The sequence below is a fragment of the Scomber scombrus genome, chromosome 13 (genome assembly GCF_963691925.1).
Source record: "Scomber scombrus chromosome 13, fScoSco1.1, whole genome shotgun sequence".
NCBI lineage: Eukaryota > Metazoa > Chordata > Actinopteri > Scombriformes > Scombridae > Scomber > Scomber scombrus.
Genome location: NC_084982.1, coordinates 18,352,265 through 18,370,423, shown reverse-complemented (window position 1 = coordinate 18,370,423; position 18,159 = coordinate 18,352,265). Strand labels below are relative to the sequence as shown.

Genomic DNA, 18,159 nt, shown 5'->3' with positions numbered 1-18,159 from the left:
TAATTATTACTGGCATTTGATGTAAAAAAAAAAAAAAAAAAACTAATTTCAGGAAACTTCTGACTCAAACGTGTACATCACTTCAACGTCACTTCACTTTATCTTTAAAAATGTTGCTTCGAAAACCATTAAACCAAGGTCAGAAGGTCAAATAAGCTTTTCAATGCAGTTGGTTCAAAGAAAAAAACAACACAAGTGAACACTGTCTTTCATAATGATGCAGAAATGGCGAATCTCCTCTAGAACAGACTGATAATGTCGTTTTTGGGGGGATTTTTCCAATTTAAAGTGATTACCTTTAATTATTCCACACTCCTCAGACATTTTTACACGTGGTACTGTGCATTCAAACCTTATCAGTGGAGTCATAAAGAAAAGAGACACAGTATTAAAAATAGAAGCTTTAAAGGACAAATGTGCCAGATTTAGTGGCATATAATATTCATAAGTATGTTTTAATTAGTGCATATACCCATGAATATAAGAATTGTGTTTCTGTTACCTGAGAATGAGTCCTTTATGTGTACATTTTGTACCTCTTCAGGAGTTTTGCAGCCATCATAGATTGTCCTACATGTTTGGAAGGAGGAGGGGAGTGGAGGAGTGTTTGTTTGGTTGTAGTCTGCAACCTCACTGCTAGGTGCCTCTAAATCCTACACACTGGTCATTTAAAGTCAGCTAAATCAAAACTAAAAATGTGATAATGGGTCAAATATTTATGTTAGGTTTTCTTCATCAAATGTGGACTATTAAAGCCATTAAAGACCAGCACTATATACCAAATATATACTGTGTACCAAATACTTACTTAACATTCCTGGTTGGAGAGATATCCAAGCATGAGGACAGGTGCCTGATCTCTCAGTAGCTGTTAATCATGCAAGACAAAATAAGAAGTGATTTGAGTGCCAGCATGTCGCTGTGTCAGTGGTATAGGTCATGTTGTTCAGGTTAACTGTGTGTTGCAGTGCATCTACAACTCTACGGCAACAGCTATGAAAACCACTTCCTCTCAGCATTTTGTCTCTAACATCAAAGCTGCAAACTGTGTAGAGGTATATATCTGAAAATCATCAACTAGTTTCTACAATTCAGTCAGTACTAAGAAAAGGATTTGAGCATCAGATAGTTATTGATCAACTTTAACCCAGAGCTTCTATTCAAGATAATCTCAGCCAGTCATACAGGACAGTGCTTTGTATATAATGGCATGCTGTACCACATAAAATGCCTTATCATGTAGGATAGAGGTAACAGTGTGAGTCTTGACTTCACAGGAAATCTATAGGCCAATAAAGTATAACAAGGGTGGTATTCTAATTTAATACACATATTGCACTTTTGCCAGCCATTTCTTGTGTTTCTGCACAAACTACCTTTCTATCTATAGTAACATTGTTCTATTGTCTATTGTAAAGAACAATAAAAGGTCCCATTCTTATAGATCACCATATTCACGATTCAATATTGCAGTTATTGCAGTATCTCCTGTTGCTGTTGGAATGAACCCTGTGATACTTGCTTGCTTATCTTACAACGCAAGCTATTTTGTCATCCTATAAAAAATGTTTTTGTCACACCACCCTTAAATTTCACTGTGGCAACATTGATGTAGGTCCCAGCCAGGAAACACAACAGTCTGTCCTGTAAATCAGCTCGACATCAGCTAAGGCATGAATTTTAAACATACATGGGTTGCTTTGCTGGTGGACTGTATCTTAAAATGATTTATAATTTCTCTGTATTAATTTATTGTTGTGAAAGTCACCAGTTCCCAACCTCAGAGCTGGGATCTCTCCAGGGGATCACAAGATAAAATCTGAGAGGTCACAAGTTTTGAAAGAAGCAGAATATTATTCTACACGATAAACTCTTGTTCACTTTGCTTTTTACGTGTGAAATAGTGGGTCGTTTTAGCTCCTCAGGCCTCTAATGTTTATTCAGATGAAACACTATGATAACCTTTTTAATTTGGTGAATCACTTGTTCGAAATGCTCAAACTCCTGTCACAAGTCCAAAAGTGATCCTAACTGTTGTGATGACTCAGTGCTCCACAACCAGCAAGTTTTTTTTTTCAAAAATCCAAAATACATTTACTACTTTATACACTGCAGCCTATTTTTAGGTCTTCCATGAGGCTTTCTGTGGTTTCAATTTTTGACTTGGCATGACTACATTACTTTTACAAAATAACTACTAAACTATATTATAGTATTTCTAGACCTCTTCCTGACAAGCAGTATCAGCTTTCAAAGCTCCTTGTAGCTGTTATTTAATTTTATTGTCCTAAATATTTTGTAAGTGATACATAAGCCCACTCCCACAAGGAAAACTAATAAGTAAAGATTACATACAGTACATTTGACATGGTCTCAAACTTAAGTGACTTAAAGGGTCAGAAGTATGTCTACTACTTTCTAATAAGGCACTCTTCCTATAACTAATGACTTTAAATTAAAGCTATACTTAAATGATTTAAAGATCACTTTAAGGCATTGAATAACTTGGGTTACCAGGTTGTAGAAAGCGTCCTCTTCTCCACTCAGTAGGATGACCCCTCAGGGTATCTGGACAGATTGTATTTATTAACTGTTTATTAAAGGACAGGTTCACAATTTTTCAAGCCTGTCCTAAAACAACAGTCAGGTGCCCAACTGAACACTGCTGTATGCGATCCCATATTCATATTTATTCATATTCATAATGTGCTTACGCTGTAAATGATGACAAATCCACGGAGCTCATTTTGAGCAAAAATGTATTTAAAACTTTATTTGTTAAATGAATTCAGTATCTTTCAAAGTTATTGTCTCTGTTTGAGTCACGATCCTTCGACTGGAGCTGAACAGGAAAATACTGTCTGCTGATATACAGATTTTTTTCCTCTTGTCACTGTGAAAGATATTCACTTTATTTGATTCTCACAGACGACTGAAGCCTAAAATTAACTTCAGATGAACTTCTGACTACATGTTTGCTCATTTGTCCCCCATCACTTACACTGTAAGCACATTTGGAGGGGATCCTATAAAGGACAGAACAGGTTGTTTTATGGAGTGCATTAACAACTGTGAACTAATCCTTTAACATTTATAACTGCCGATGAATTGTTTGATCTGTATGAAAAGCCACAGCTTCTCATGAGTGAAAAAAGCAATATTTCTACTTTTTTTAACAGCAGGAGCAGAGGTGCACATTGCTGGTTTGAATAACGGGACCATGTGTGTGTGTGTGTGTGTGAGTGTGTGCAGAAGGAGGAGGAGGAGCCCAGGCTGTGATAACAACAGGCTGCTGCTGCCTCGGCTCTGTTATCTTCCGTTCCCCGCCGTCAGAGCCGCGGATCTCCTCCCCGGACCTCCACACCGATTTATCTCATTATCATGAAACTTCTCTAAAAGCTGCAGCGCTCCTCTCATGGTGTCCCCGGAAGACTCCCCGGCATTTATTCGACTTTTCACGGCAACTATCGGCCACCGCTTTTGGTGTCTGGACAATCATGGAAACGTGGTGTTTGAATCACGTCCTCGGTTTGTCTCTGTCGGTCCTCCTGCTGGGTCTACCGGGGCCCCTCAGGGCAGGGACCCCATATAACAGCAGCACGGACCCGGGAGCGACTGGATTTTATTATTCCACCGCCACAAATGAACTCGGTGACATGGAATACAAAGTAACTTCAACTTCACAGTCCAGCAGCGAGAGTTTATCACCATCACAGAGAAACCTCCTGCTCACACACACTGCTGAAACTCAAACTGCTGCTGCTGCTGGAAACTTAGGTAAGATCACTGTCAATGAGGCCTGCAAATGGCAAGTGCTTTTCTAGACTAAATGTTTGTTCAGTTTATACCCACGTTTGTCCCCGTATGAGAAATGTCGCTCCCCCTGCGAAGAAGTGGCTCTATAAAAGTCTGGTGTATGTTATTAATGAGCGTTAGCTGGAGGATACAATAGAAATCTAACTTAAAAACTTTATAAATCCAAAGTGAAGTTTGCCAGTTTCCTAAATTATGAATGAACTTAATCTGAAATGAAGCCTCTGTGCAGTCTGCATGTCAAAATGAATTCGAATGATATTCATTCCCAGACACGGTGCCATGAGACAAGTGCATCATGGTCTTTGTGTTTGGCTTGCTTCAGTATACTGAGGGGCAGCTACTAATTATTAGTGTCATAATCAGTTAATCAACTGGTCGTTATCTCAGTTGGTTGAATAATCACGTCCTCTGTAAATTATAGGAAAACACTGAAAAATGTCCTTCATTGTTTTGACCAAATCAACAAAACCCACGTTGTCATATTCTGTTTCCTGTCTGATCACCAGTTCAAAATCTAAAGCTCCTCAGTTTACTGTCATAGAGGGCAAGAAAAAACAGAACATTTTACTTTTCAAAAGCTAAAATCATTTATTTATTTTTTGATTGATTGATTGATTTATTGCTTAAAATGTATGGTGTATGCTTAACAATGGAATTCAATGATCAGTTTGTGGTCAAAGTTGTTACAGATTAATTTTCTGTCAATTAAATACGTCACTATAGCTATAGATGCAACGGTTAGACCATTCATTGGTTAGTTGAAGGATTAATTGGTAACTATCTTAATAATTCATTCACTGTTCAAGTCATTTTTCAAGTCAAAAAAAGTTCTGAAATGGAATGGAAGGAAAATGATTTTCTGTTTTACTGTATTATTGTAAAATACCTTTTAAGAAGTTACATTGGACTCAGGGAAACTTGGATGTGCTTATATTATCTACTCCTATCTGACATTGCTTATACCAAATGAGTTATCAATTAATCAACTAAATAATCTGCATATAATTAAAAAAGTTATTAGTTGCTGTCCTATTGACTAGTTGATCAAGCGCTACCTCAGTATAAGTAGTGTCTTTAAGGTTCATGTGGTCACATCTGTGGCTCTCATGTCTCGAGAAGGGCAAACTCTCGTTAAGTCTGTTTACTTTCATTGATGGAATAAGGTTTGACCAACATTTTAGACTGACAATCCATTCTGTGAACTGTTACAGCTTTAAAATAACTTTCACCACTAAAGGGTTTATCACAAGTTCCACCCATTCACTTTCATAAAACTTTTTGCTAGTTTCCTGTTTGAAATGAGTGACGTTGTGTGGCTAACCACCTCATACTGGCGGTGTATGTGGCCCTGACTATGAGATAGATACATAAGAAGAGAAATGGGCACATCAGAGAGGGTTTATAATACTTTGAAGTAACAGATAGATTTGGGCTGATGGAAACCCAAGATACCTTCTCCACTTTGCGAGGATGTCACAGCCCCAAAACTTGGATTGTGTGGTTAAGATTTCAGTCTGATTCCCTGCACTAAAGGTCCAATATCAACTGTCACACTGTAAGGACACCTTTATATGAGATAGACACCAAAGTCACTCATGTTGTAGTTTCAGGACAATATGTCTCAAAGAAATTAAAGACAGTAGAAGAATAAAGGGCTGTAACTGTTACTTAATATTTTAGGAGAGCCAGTGTGGTCATGTGTACTTCTCCATGTGTGCTGATGGGAATAAAGGGAGATTTTCATATTAGAGGTTATGCATGAAGAACTATCAGAAACTATTTTTTTTAATATTAGGATTGGAGCTGCAACTAATGATTATTTTCATTATGGATTTATTTGTGTATTATTGATTAATTGATTGGTTGTTTGGTCCATACATTTTCAGAAAATGGTAAAAAGACTAAAAGGACCCTTTAGATATCTTCTATTGTCCCGACCCACAGTCCACAACCCAAAAATATTCATTTTACTGTATAGAAAAAAATTATATTTGGTGATTAATTTAATAGTTGGCAACTAATTGATTAATCAACTAATTGTTGCAGCTCAAATTAGGATGCATAATGTAGCCATTGAAAAGCATGATACCAAATCATCTAAAAAAAAAAAAAACATTAAAGGTGCAGTGTGTAGAATTTAGAGGCAGACTGGACTTGGCAGAAATGGAATAAAATAGTCATGAATATGTTTTAATTAGTGTATTGTTGTGTTTTTGTTAAGTTAGAAGTAGCCTTTATATCTGCATAGGGAGTGGCTCCTCTTCCACGGAGGACTCCATGTTGCACTGCCATATTTCTACAGTAGCCTAGAACGGACAAACCTAAAATTTTCTTTTAGAGAGGGTCTTTCGCAGTTTTCACTACACCATAGGTTCTTCAACACGATAGAAGGGGAGGGAGAGGGGTATTTACTTGGTTACAGTCTGCAACTTCACGGCTAGATGCTACTAAATCCTAAACACTGATCCTTTAAAATAACCAAAAATGGCTGGGACCTTTATTTCATCAACAGAGAGCACCACACCTTTATTACAGACATTAAATTATTTCAGTAAATTCACCTGCTTTATGTAAAAGTAAGAGTTACAAATAGTAATATAGTAATAGTTTCCCTAGTAATAGTAAAAATTACAGTTTTTCTGCATGAGTATTCATAACCACAACAAAGTAAAATATTCATATACTATTATTATATATCTTACATGTTAATAAAGTGAAAATATGTTGATGCTACTTGTAGTTCTATACACAAACCTGATAGATATACACACAATTTACTGTTACTGTTATTGAGATCTGTCCGCTTTTAAAGGCGCAGGATTGATTTATTTACCAGGAATGTCTGTGATAACCTTCGCTGTTTTTGGAAGGATTTTTTTATTTCGTTTGGTTCATTTTCACCAACACTGTTTAATTGATGCGTTTGCCCTCATTCGGCCTGGGAGCTGCCCAGTACAATTCCTCTAAAGCCATGTGAGGGCTGAAGAACGACAAAGGGGAAATGATTCACTTTCCTCACACATATTTCACCCAAATTCACCTTTCCTGTCCTAAAGCTGATCTTCATCTGGCCATCTGATGACAAACACGCAAACTGACGTGAATGTTAGCTCAAGATTTAGTCTCTGACGAAGCAATGAATATCCTGTTTGGCCTGTTGGCAATAAACTATCAACCAATATATTCACAACACTGCTGCGTCATATCATCATCCATGCTGATTAATATTCTGAACATATTGCATTTGACTCATGGAGGCCACTGAGTTTCTCAAGCATAACAGATGTGAAAAGACGACACTGACAGAGACTGTGTTAAAGAGCTGAGAGATAAACAGCAGAGAATCTGGGAGTGTCCGTCACTTGTTGCCAACACAACGTTCCAGTCTGAGTTTTGTTGCCCAGGCTGGATCCAGAGAGAGAAAATGAAATAATGAAAGAGACACATGCAGAGGAAGTGAGAGAGAAAAATAGAGTCCAGTGTCCCAGTTCTTCCAACAGACTCCCAGTGGAGGGGTCGTTCTGCAGTTGAACTCTCCCCCTCCACTGGTTTTGCATGGTGGCTGCTGATGGCTGTGTGTTGGCTGTCAGGATGCTGGCCAGCACCAACGCTCATCCTCAGAGGGTTGTTGTTCCGGTTCTGAGCTGCTGGAGACCAGCCAGATAACTGACAGCCTGTCAGACAGCACAGCACAGGGAGAGGCACAGAAAACCCTCTAGGTCAGAGGTCAGATGCTCTATCAATTAAAGTGGCTATAATCAACATTTTTATAATAACAATGTATGAAATGGTGATATGCAATGTCAGAGGCGTCAATCATAATGAAGCTACATAGAATTATCACCTGATTCTGCAGCTCCATGGGACTTAAAATAACTTTATATCAAGTTCTAGATTCATTTTAGTCATTTTTTCTGTCCAGCTACAACTTTACTGTTTTGGTTCACTCTCAGCACTTTCATTGTGTCATTTTCTGCCATAGCAGGCAGCTGTTTTCGATTAAAAAGCTCTAAAAATCCACTGTCCACAACCTGCTCAGCACCAAACTGCAAAGAGAAAGAGTTTTGGTGAACAGAGTGGAGCATTTAGCAGCTAAGGAGCCTGATAGTTCCCTCAAGAGTTGGTACAGAGCAAAAACAGAGCTAAAAGAGAGTCAATATTGGATTTACATTCATCAGGTGGACAAAAATACAATTTCAAATGAATGATAATGTTGCTCCGTAACAGCTGGATGTGTAAATTAAAGTTCACATATCAACTTGAATGGTGATAATGTGTCAATGTTGTGTTAACAACTTATTCCCATTGCCCCCAAGTGGTCAAAACATCCACTAATTCAGGTTTAAAGCTTCACTAATTAATATTTTTATATCAGTAATGGATGAAATGACTAATGGTTACATGAAAGGGATACATTTAGTTATATGATTTTAGCATCTTTCAGTTCAATGTTTTGGTTTAACAATCTGCAGCCTTACTTATTTTGGTTCACCTTTTTTGATATAAAAGCTCTGACAAACTCACTGAACACTACCTGTCCAGCACCAAGTGGCATAAAGACACAGATTGTCACAAGCTGGTGAATGTAGTGGAGCATTTAAGAGACAAATATTTCCAGTCAGTGAAGACCGGTGACACCCATCAGTTGGCCAGACTGTGAATGAATGCTAATTTTGATCCATATCTACTAGATGTTGAGGATGTGTTGTTTGCTAAAATGTTATCTATAACAAACTAGAGTTAACATATCAATATTTCTCAGCTAGATCCTCTGATCCCTCAAGTGGACTAAAAACTTGAAAATCAATGTACACATTGCAGGTTTAAATGAATGAGCTGCTTTTAAAACTGTTCAATGTTTGATATTGAAGAGTCAGCATTATAGGCCTGGTTATCTCTTAACATACTAGAACCATGTAAGTGTAATATCTTTGAGTTTTTCTAAGCTGGGGATCTTCATCCATGTTGCTCTTTTCCCTTGATGTCTATTCTCAACTGTCTAGTATAGACAAAATGCCCAAAAACTAATTCAGAAAAAAGCTATCACTATCCTACAGCAACATTCTTTTCTTAACACTTCACCTCTGGGGATGTTTTGTTAGTTTATATGACTAAACAATAATTTTGAGCCAGGCTGAAAAAAACAGATACATAATATGAATACACGCCCAGATCCATGGTGACAGTTTTTCTGCCTGTGCCTTGTGCTCACTCAGCTTTAGGAAGGAAATGGCAGATTCCCAACGGAGACAGTCACTGCCATATTTAGGACCTCAAGCCTTTGTTAGAGTAGACGAGCACAGCTGCCAATTGTTCTCCACCCAAAATCATTGCCTCCGCAGAAAGCAACAGTACTTCTGACAGCATCTTCCCCCTCTTTCTGCAGCCTGTACAGGCCAGAAAGGCTAGCTGAGCTCCCTCTGGTGGTCACAGCTGGAAGATAGTTACAATATACATTTAAATTTTTTTTTAAACTAAAAAAAAGTTGACAAAGTGAAAGAAAAACAATCAAAGAGTGGGGTTAGATTACCTGTCATGGCATCCACCACGTTGACCCTGATTCTAAAATTAATTTCAAGTAAAAGGAAATTGTTTCACGCCTGAAACAGACAGCAAGTGACTTAGGAGGGACATAATTGTTGTAGGGCTGCAACTAATGATTATTTTCAGTGTGGATTAATCTGACTTTTGTAATGGATTGATTCATTGTTTTGTTTAATAAAGTGACAGAAAATAGTAAAACATGTTTATTACAGGTTTTCATAGCTCAGGTTGATGTGTTCAACATACTTTTATGTTTGCTGCTTAGCTTACAGTGATCTAAAAACAAAGTACATTTGAGAGGTTGGAACCAGCAAATGTTTGGTGTTTTTGCTTGATAACAGTAATTAACTTTTAAATCATTTTTTGTCAACTATCTAGCAACTAACAACTAAAAATTGACTAAATTAACTAATTTCAGAAGCAGAGATAACAGGCACGGGAATATTTCATTGCTTATCTGAAATGAGTAGTTAAACCTACTGTGCATTGTGTTGTTTTTCCACAGACACTGAACAGACACAAACCTTCACAGAAACAAGCAGCAGGTCATTCGAAACTGTACGTCTGTCGACTGAGCCATTCACCTCCACCCTTGTTGCGGCCACCACTGAGGCCAGCAGCAGCAGCAGCAGCAGCAGCAGCAGTATCAGCAGCAGCAGCAGCAGCAGCAGCAGCAGCAGCAGCAGTATCATCAGCAGCAGCAGCAGCAGCAGCAGCAGCAGCAGCAGCAGTATCAGCAGCAGCAGCAGCAGTGACAGCAGCAGCAGCAGTGACAGCAGCAGCAGCAGTGACAGCAGCAGCAGCAGCAGCAGCAGTGACAGCAGCAGCAGCAGTAACAGGACTGATCCCCTTAACACGGACCGGCTGCCACATGTCTCCCCTGTTGTGTCCCAGCAGGCCATGTCCTGGATGGTGACAGAGGACTCCAGTATGCCCCAGGACAGCCCTGACAGCACTCTCCGACTGGGAGACGCCACATCCTCTGCATCACAGACAGCCATCCTCACCGACAGCACCTACACTTCCACCACCATCAGCCGGGCCGGGGAGAGGACCCTGCTTTCTGTCACCTCCTCATCTAACAACAGCACTTCCTCTGCATTTACAGAGGACTCCAGCTCCCATCAGCCCTTCTCTACCACAGGGGGCACAGAGACTGAGGACTACACCCACAGTGCTCCGTCCACCAGGACTGACAGCAGAGACACAACAGACCAGCACATCACTCAGTCCTCCGGGGGGATATTTTCAGAAAGTGGGAGCCCAGGAGTATCCAGAGGAACCCAAACTTTAACCGGAGCACCTAATGCCACAGAGCATGAACACAACTCAACATCAAAAGGGACTTCAGACTCAACACCACATCTCAGGGTGACTGAGCCCAGCACTGACCAATCTGAAGTGTCCGTTTCATCCACACCTCCTGTCATTTCACCTGCAGGTGTTCCTACCAAAATATCAGGGACAGATCAAGGTTCGGGCTCTAGTGTTAGATCCTCCACAGAGTCTTCCACTGGAGCTTTCAGCTCCAGCACTCAGAACCAAGATGGAACAGAGGAGAAAAGTGTGAGCTTCACTCTGACCACAGCGCCCCCCACAGTCAGCAGCAGTACAACTGAGCTGGACAACTCTCTGACTGAGACACCTGTGCTGGCCACCGATGTACTCTTCACCACCACAGCTGTCACTGTTACAGAAAGGTACATTTTTATTAAAATTTGTCCTCAATTAATAACAAAATGTTTTTTTCCAAGGAAATATATTTGTTTGTTGAACTAGCACAACAGCAGATAATGGGATGTAATATTATCATTATGATCAGTATTTAGAAACATATAGCTTTATATAGTTTTAAAGAATTGCAACAATTTGCAGGAGATTGGCAAGCTCAGATCAGCAGCCTTGATAATATTTTATCGTTCATTATATTGAGTGATCAACACAATTGTAACATCAGTCCTGAGGTGCACTACCCAAACATTCACTTTCAGTTCTTGTCAAGAGTCTGTGAGATTGATTCAAAGTTGCATTCATTTATTTACTCTTAACAGATCACAGATAACAGAGGAAGACACTTTTAAAGCCACTGCCTCCACCACCACCACCCCTCTTCTACCTGCCACCTCATCTTCCAGGTTCAGCAGCACCGCCAGTATCTCCACTCCAGGGTCACTGACCCAAGCTACCGTCCTTTACACCACACCCTCCACCACTGCCTCCACCCTGGACCAGCAGACCTCTGCAGTGCACTCCACTCACCGCTTGTCCCCCAGCCAAACCCAGGGACCATCAACTGGGGTGGCAAACCCTACAAACGTCACCACCCTACACTTAGACACAAGCACAGGCACTCTGGCCCACAGCCAGCACATCACCACTACCTACACCCACAGCACCCCAACTAGGAGCACAGAGGCTCTTCACACCACCGGGAAACAGACAGACAGTGGAACCACAGAGCCGGTGGTGACAACATCACTCCATCCCACCAAGGCAGCACCGCCACCAAGTTAGTAGTTGACACTCTTCTTTCAGTTTTTACAGAACTTTCCAGTTCATTTTTTTTTAGAAAATGTGGTAAAATGTCTGTTCTCCTCTCTGAACTCCAGGAAACCCCTGTGTGTCCAATCCTTGTATGAATGGGGGGATGTGTGTAAGCTATAAAGGGCATCAATTCAGCTGCCACTGTCAACAGGCATGGACAGGACCAACCTGCAACCATGGTAAGGATCTGTTCTCTACCTCCTAACAGTTTGGTAGCAATGTTGAGTTTAGTTTGTTGTTTGTGTTTCAGTGCACCCGAATATGAAATCTTCAGACATTCGCACATTCAAACAGGTTTTAGATGGATATAACTTCAAAAATAAACACATTGCAGCTGATGTTTGTTGGATTTGTAGTTTCAACATGAAATAAAGATTTGTTTAAAAAAAGTTGTTTAGATTTTCTTTTGTGTCTGATTTGTTCATAACATGTGGGTTTCATTTCTTCAGGATGTGGTGCTAGACTTCAGAAACATTCAATTTTACACTGCAGTAGGAGGCTAAGAATATCGTACGCTGCTATCTTTGTTGCCAGTAAATGGTTTTAGGAAACCACAGCAGGCACGGCCAAGGATCTGTCACTTAAAACACAGTGTGTATTGGAACAATTTCACTAGTTATAGGTATAGAAGCTCTACAGGGAGTCAGTCAGTCATGATGATTGTGTCTGGTGTAGTGTAATCCAAGTTTTGTGCAAGTTTAGGAAGTTAAGGTGCAGATTGAAAATAAAGATTTTATATGTAGGTTTATGGATTTAGTGAAGGCCTTTTTAAGTATAACATTATAACAAGCATGTAATTGTGTGTCCAGACGTGGATGAGTGTGAGAAGGACCCCTGCCCTGTTGGCTCCAGATGTGTGAACACAAGAGGTTCCTTCACCTGTGAATGCCCGCTGGGTTTTGACCTGGAGGACGGACGGAGCTGCACCAGAGGTAAGACCCTTAACTATGCTGAAATGCCTCACTGCAGTAAAATCTTTATATCTTTAATTCATATCTTATTCTGCTTCACTGACAGTAAATTTCACCCTCTATAGCAAAGACATTTCTGGGAACTTTCAGCGTAAACAGACTGCCGCATGACCCTGTTATCTTCAAGAGCCCCACCATGCATGAGCTCCAGAGAGAGATCATTCAGCTGGTGAGAAGCGGTTCACATCGCTGCATATTCTTCTCTGTGTTTATGTGAATTATATCTGATACATGATATCTCCTCCTTCCTTCTCTTCAGCTCAATGCCTCGTTGTCAGTCCTCCGAGGATACAGCCGCTCAACTCTTAGTAAAAAGTAAGTTCCTGCCATGACAAAGCTGTTCATTTTCTGTGCATCCTCTGTAGGTTTTAGATATATTTTCAAAACCACAAATGGAACAAGTGATTACCTCTTAACAACCTATTGACCATTATTAAAATCTAGACAAGCACATTTTTCAACGATTAAGTGACAATAACTGGCCTGCCATATAAGATTATCTCACTTGTTCCAAAAGCAATTCCTCTTGTTGTAATTTCCTTCATACTAGTGGAATGATGTGCTTGTTTTGCTATTTTCCATGACTCATTTTATGCTGGCTGTGTCCGAAATCACTCCCTGTTTCACTCATTCACTGCTGTATATATATAACACATAGAATACACACTGAATAGTTTACTCAGTAGTGAGCAGCAAATCAATATTTAGGAAACTAACTAATTGTCGTCAGTTTGTGTCATCACCATCAGCTATCGGGGTGTGTGTCAGTGGTGACAGTGGTTTTCACATTTTTAAAATGTGGAGGATTGCATTGTGGGATTATTAGCAGAAGGTAGTGTACATGCCACTACTTTTTCTGTTTCAATGTGGAATTTTTGAGGGCATTGTATAGTTGATATATTCACACACTCAGCATTCAGACACTCAAATAAAAAGGAGGGTAAATGGGGAGTGATTTCGGACACAGCCAAAGATTTAAAAAGTAGATGTCATATAAAGATTGTAGATACTAGATGGTAGAACATGGACATTTTGTCAATGCAGACCTCTTTAAAGACCTCTTATCTCCTCCCCACAGAGAAGGGAACGGAGTTCATATATTGGCTGTCAACATGTTTTCCCTGTCCACTGATGTGACGAGCGCTGAGGTCTACAACAGCATCAAGATGTCTCTCAGTAACTGCAGCTCCTCGCTGGCCCACTGCCGGATGGTCCTGCACCACCAGCTCACTTATCAATGTAAATGTTATATCCAGTCATCTGTATTTATTTTCAGCCTTCAATCCAACTGAGAGCAGACTATCTAAAGCAATTGTGGATATATTTTCAGCCACTAGAGGGCAGAGTTTAGCCATAAATAGCTCCCTTGTTGAAGAAGCATGTCACTCACATACTTGACATGACATCATTCGTCTGCTATGTTTCACAACATTACACTACAGGGACAAAATGAAAAGACAATGGTGCAATACTGTTACATACTCATATTATATATATCATTTACATAGTACACAATGAAATTAATATAAGTGGAATTTTCACTTCCTCTTGACATGAAACCTGATAATGAATTGAGGGAAACAACGAAGCAAACATTGTTGTTTTTTCTGACATCTTATTGTCTTAGTCATGACTAATTCTGTCCACGCTGTGTTCCAGTGGAGAGTCTGTGTTCAGCCCAGACAATTCAGTGCGATACGGAGCGCTCCACCTGTACGGACAACAGCGGCACAGCCCAGTGCGAGTGTCTACAAGGATATTACAAACACAACCCTGATGACCTGTCCTGCTTAGGTAAGCTCCATGTGTGTGTGTGTGTGTGTGTGTGTGTGTGTGTGTGTGTGTGTGTGTGTGTGTGTGTGTGTGTGTTGTGAATTGCCAGTGAATAAAGACACCATAAAATACCAACAAACCAAATCATAAACTACGTATTGCACCTCATTACATTTTCCTATCACGGTTGGGAGCATGTGTAGGTATGATTACAACCCTTTCTTCCTTCACAAAAATGCCTTTCATGGGGAAATGTAGCATTTTAAAATGTGTTAAATTCAAGATTAGCAAAAATTGAATTCAATTTCTGATCAAATTATCTTGTTTCAGAATGCGGGGATGGCTACAAGCTTGAAAATGGCACCTGTGTCCTGTAAGTTCAGCTATATTTCTTTTTTATGTGTGCATCTGTCCAGTTACTCCGACAGCTTTAAGACCACTTTTTCACTGCAAATTCTGTTTCTACTTTTCAGGTGCACGTTTGGATTTGGGGGATTCAACTGTGGAAATTGTAAGTGACACTGGAAATCTATAACATGTTCAATATCAATAGAAAATAGTTTTAGATCTTTATTTGTGTAGTTACATATTTAATATGTTTCTTTTTGACATTCCAGTTTACAAGCTTATTGCGGTTGTGGTGTCACCTGCAGGGGGCGGCTTGCTCCTCATCCTCATCATTGCTCTCATTGTCACTTGCTGCAAGTAAGACTGCTGTTATTATCAGTGTAGACAGTTTCCTTGTTTTGCAAACTTTTACAACCCTAAATTACCATTTTCTTACATCCTGTGTAGTAGTATGTTTTGTTCTACTTTAGAATATAATATCAAATATATAAATATACTAATATTTAAATAGTAACTTGAAGACTCAATTCACCCAAATTCCAGACACAATACATAGTTTACATAGTTTTCTAAAATGTTTGATATCTTTTTCATCCCCAAGGAGAGACAAGAACGACATCAACAAGATCATCTTCAAGAGTGGCGACCTCCAGATGTCTCCGTACGCAGACTTCCCCAAAAATAACCGTATATCCATGGAGTGGGGCCGAGAGACCATTGAGATGCAAGAGAATGGCAGCACCAAGAACCTGCTGCAGATGACGGACATTTACTACTCTGTAAGGAGACATACAGCACAGCGTAATACAACTCTCATTTTGACTCCCACTGCTTTGTTTGTTTGTGTGTGTGTGTGTGTGTGAGAGAGAGAGAGAGAGAGAGAGAGAGAGAGAGAGAGATAGAGAATACCATTGATAAATCACTATATTAGACAATATAGTGTAATGACATCTTATAACTTATTTTCTCTTATTCTGTGCTCTTTCTCGCAGCCTGCATTGCGTAACTCTGACCTGGATAGAAATGGCCTGTACCCGTTCACAGGTCTGCCGGGCTCTCGCCACTCATGCATCTACCCCGCCCAATGGAACCCATCCTTCATCAGTGATGATTCTCGAAGAAGAGACTACTTCTAATCGCCCCACTCTGAACATACACAAACACACATACAACACACAAACAACCTGAGAAAACTGCCATCTCTTATACTGACAATTGTGATATGTCATGAGCCGCACATTTTCAAGAACCCATTTGACCATCTGCATCCTGGGTTACACATTAGTTATGGAAATGTGTGTGTGTGTGTGTGTGTGTGTGTGTGTGTGTGTGTGTGTGTGTGTGTGTGTGTGTGTGTGTGTGTGTGTGTGTGTGTGTGTGTGTGTGTGTGTGTGTTTGTATCTGCGTATTATGGAAGTGCACATTTTTGCAAGTGAAATGTTTTCGGAGTGTTGTGTGATCATTTCAGTGTTTTTGCATGTTTTAGCTCATTTACTTCAACTCGAATGTTTAAACTGTCACAGTCTTCCTAAGCGTACTGTGGTGTGATTGTTTTTTCTGCCTTGCAGGCAGCCAATGATTCTCATTTACTTCGCTGTATGATGCAAAACAAATTGCAGACACTTGAAACATACTAAAGGTCACTCAACCATTACAGTAAACAGCATGTCTGTCTTCCCTGACTTGAGTTATGTTGTTGCTGCCTGGTAATGCAGTGCAGACTTTCTTGAGGTCTGCACTGCATTACTGCACTTGGTTGAAAAAAAGCAGATTTGATGCTCACTGCATTCACAGAAAGAATGGGAATTATTGGTTGCCAGGGCAGAGGACATATTTAAAATAAATGAAAGACAGCAGATATGTAAAGTATGTGAGATATGTAGTAAATAGACTTGAACATGCAAAAACATTGACACAGTCCTTTAAATGCTGAAATATGAATATGTGCATGCCACTGCTGTGATTTGAAAATAGATAAGAGTCTGCGTATTAATGGGACATGACAATAATAAACCACTGAAGGATGCACAAAGTTTAGTTTGATACCAGTAGAAACTGAGGAATGACTTTGTTATCTGATGCCAGCTTTTATTTATTCCCTGTATGTCCAACTCCTTGACATGTAGCATAGTGGACATCTCATTCAGACACACTGACAGACTTAAGACAAACCTGTGGTTTATGTGTATGTGTGTGTGCGCGCGTGTGTGCATGTGCCTGCATGTGTGTGTGTGTGTGTGTGTGCGTGCATGAGTGTGTGTGTGCATGTGTGTGTGTGTGTGAGGAATAACTATTTGTATACCAGAAGTTTTATTACTGTTGATGAGTATTTGAATGTAAATATGTATCATACTTTGTTTGGAATAGTATTTTTATGTGACTATTTTCTCTCTTTGTGTATGTATGATTTGTTGATTCTGGCGTTTTAGTCAGACGTGTTTATTTAAATAAAGTTATTGCACAGCAGTTTGATTATTATTATTGTTGTTATTATTGTTATTATTATTGTGTTCATCATATTTTTTGTGGATTTATGGTAGCAAGAACTCACTCAGTTAAAAGTGTTTCAATAGTTCCACATAGAATAAAAAACAGCAACACCTCCAATTGTGGGTACAGTTGGTTACGTAATGTATATAACTATTCTGATCCATTAACTGTACCAGTCAACAGTTTGGACACACCTTCTCATACAAATGAATTGAAAGGTGGTTTCCCGAAAGGTTTCTTGTAAGGCTCATGTATAGGACAGAACTGATCACAAACGAGGAACAATTACCTGTTAATATTTTTGCTTTCCTAAACCACTAATGGCATACTATCATATTGGTAAGCAGGCTTTCATATCTATCAATGGTCCTCTCATCTTTCTCAACCTCACTGAAAACGTCTTCTATGCAATTTGCTTGATCTTCCCGCCACGCGACAGACAAAGACTCAAGCATCCTTTAAGGTTACTCCTGATATTTCTAGTCTGCTGCTCAACTGTTTATTGTGTCTCTTTAGCATCACTGTGTTATGTGTTACAGAAGAAAAAAGTCAATGAAATGCTTTTAGTAGCATGGATGACTGTGCTGTACTTTGTGCATAACATCATGGCATCTCATGTATGGCTGACTTTATACTACTACATCCAGATAGTCCCAGCCCAGCGAGCTCTATT

The 18,159-nt window shown here is 39.6% G+C and overlaps 1 protein-coding gene across 2 annotated transcripts; it reads left to right on the top strand.

Moving 5' to 3' along the window:
* The first annotated feature begins 3,334 nt into the window (after positions 1-3,334).
* heg1 (heart development protein with EGF-like domains 1) lies at positions 3,335-17,412 on the top strand. Of its 2 annotated transcripts, none has more exons than XM_062432177.1 (14): positions 3,335-3,777; positions 9,866-11,060; positions 11,412-11,869; positions 11,970-12,083; positions 12,714-12,836; positions 12,941-13,044; positions 13,135-13,190; positions 13,954-14,114; positions 14,535-14,669; positions 14,979-15,021; positions 15,122-15,159; positions 15,266-15,353; positions 15,598-15,775; positions 15,989-17,412. In XM_062432177.1, exons 1-14 carry the CDS (start codon positions 3,498-3,500, stop codon positions 16,130-16,132), a joined length of 3,117 nt encoding a protein of 1,038 aa, XP_062288161.1. In that variant the 5' UTR covers positions 3,335-3,497; the 3' UTR covers positions 16,133-17,412. The 2 variants fall into 2 exon arrangements, with proteins under 2 accessions (XP_062288161.1, XP_062288163.1); XM_062432179.1 differs by having other exon boundaries at positions 15,598-15,797.
* The last annotated feature ends 747 nt before the right edge of the window (positions 17,413-18,159 follow it).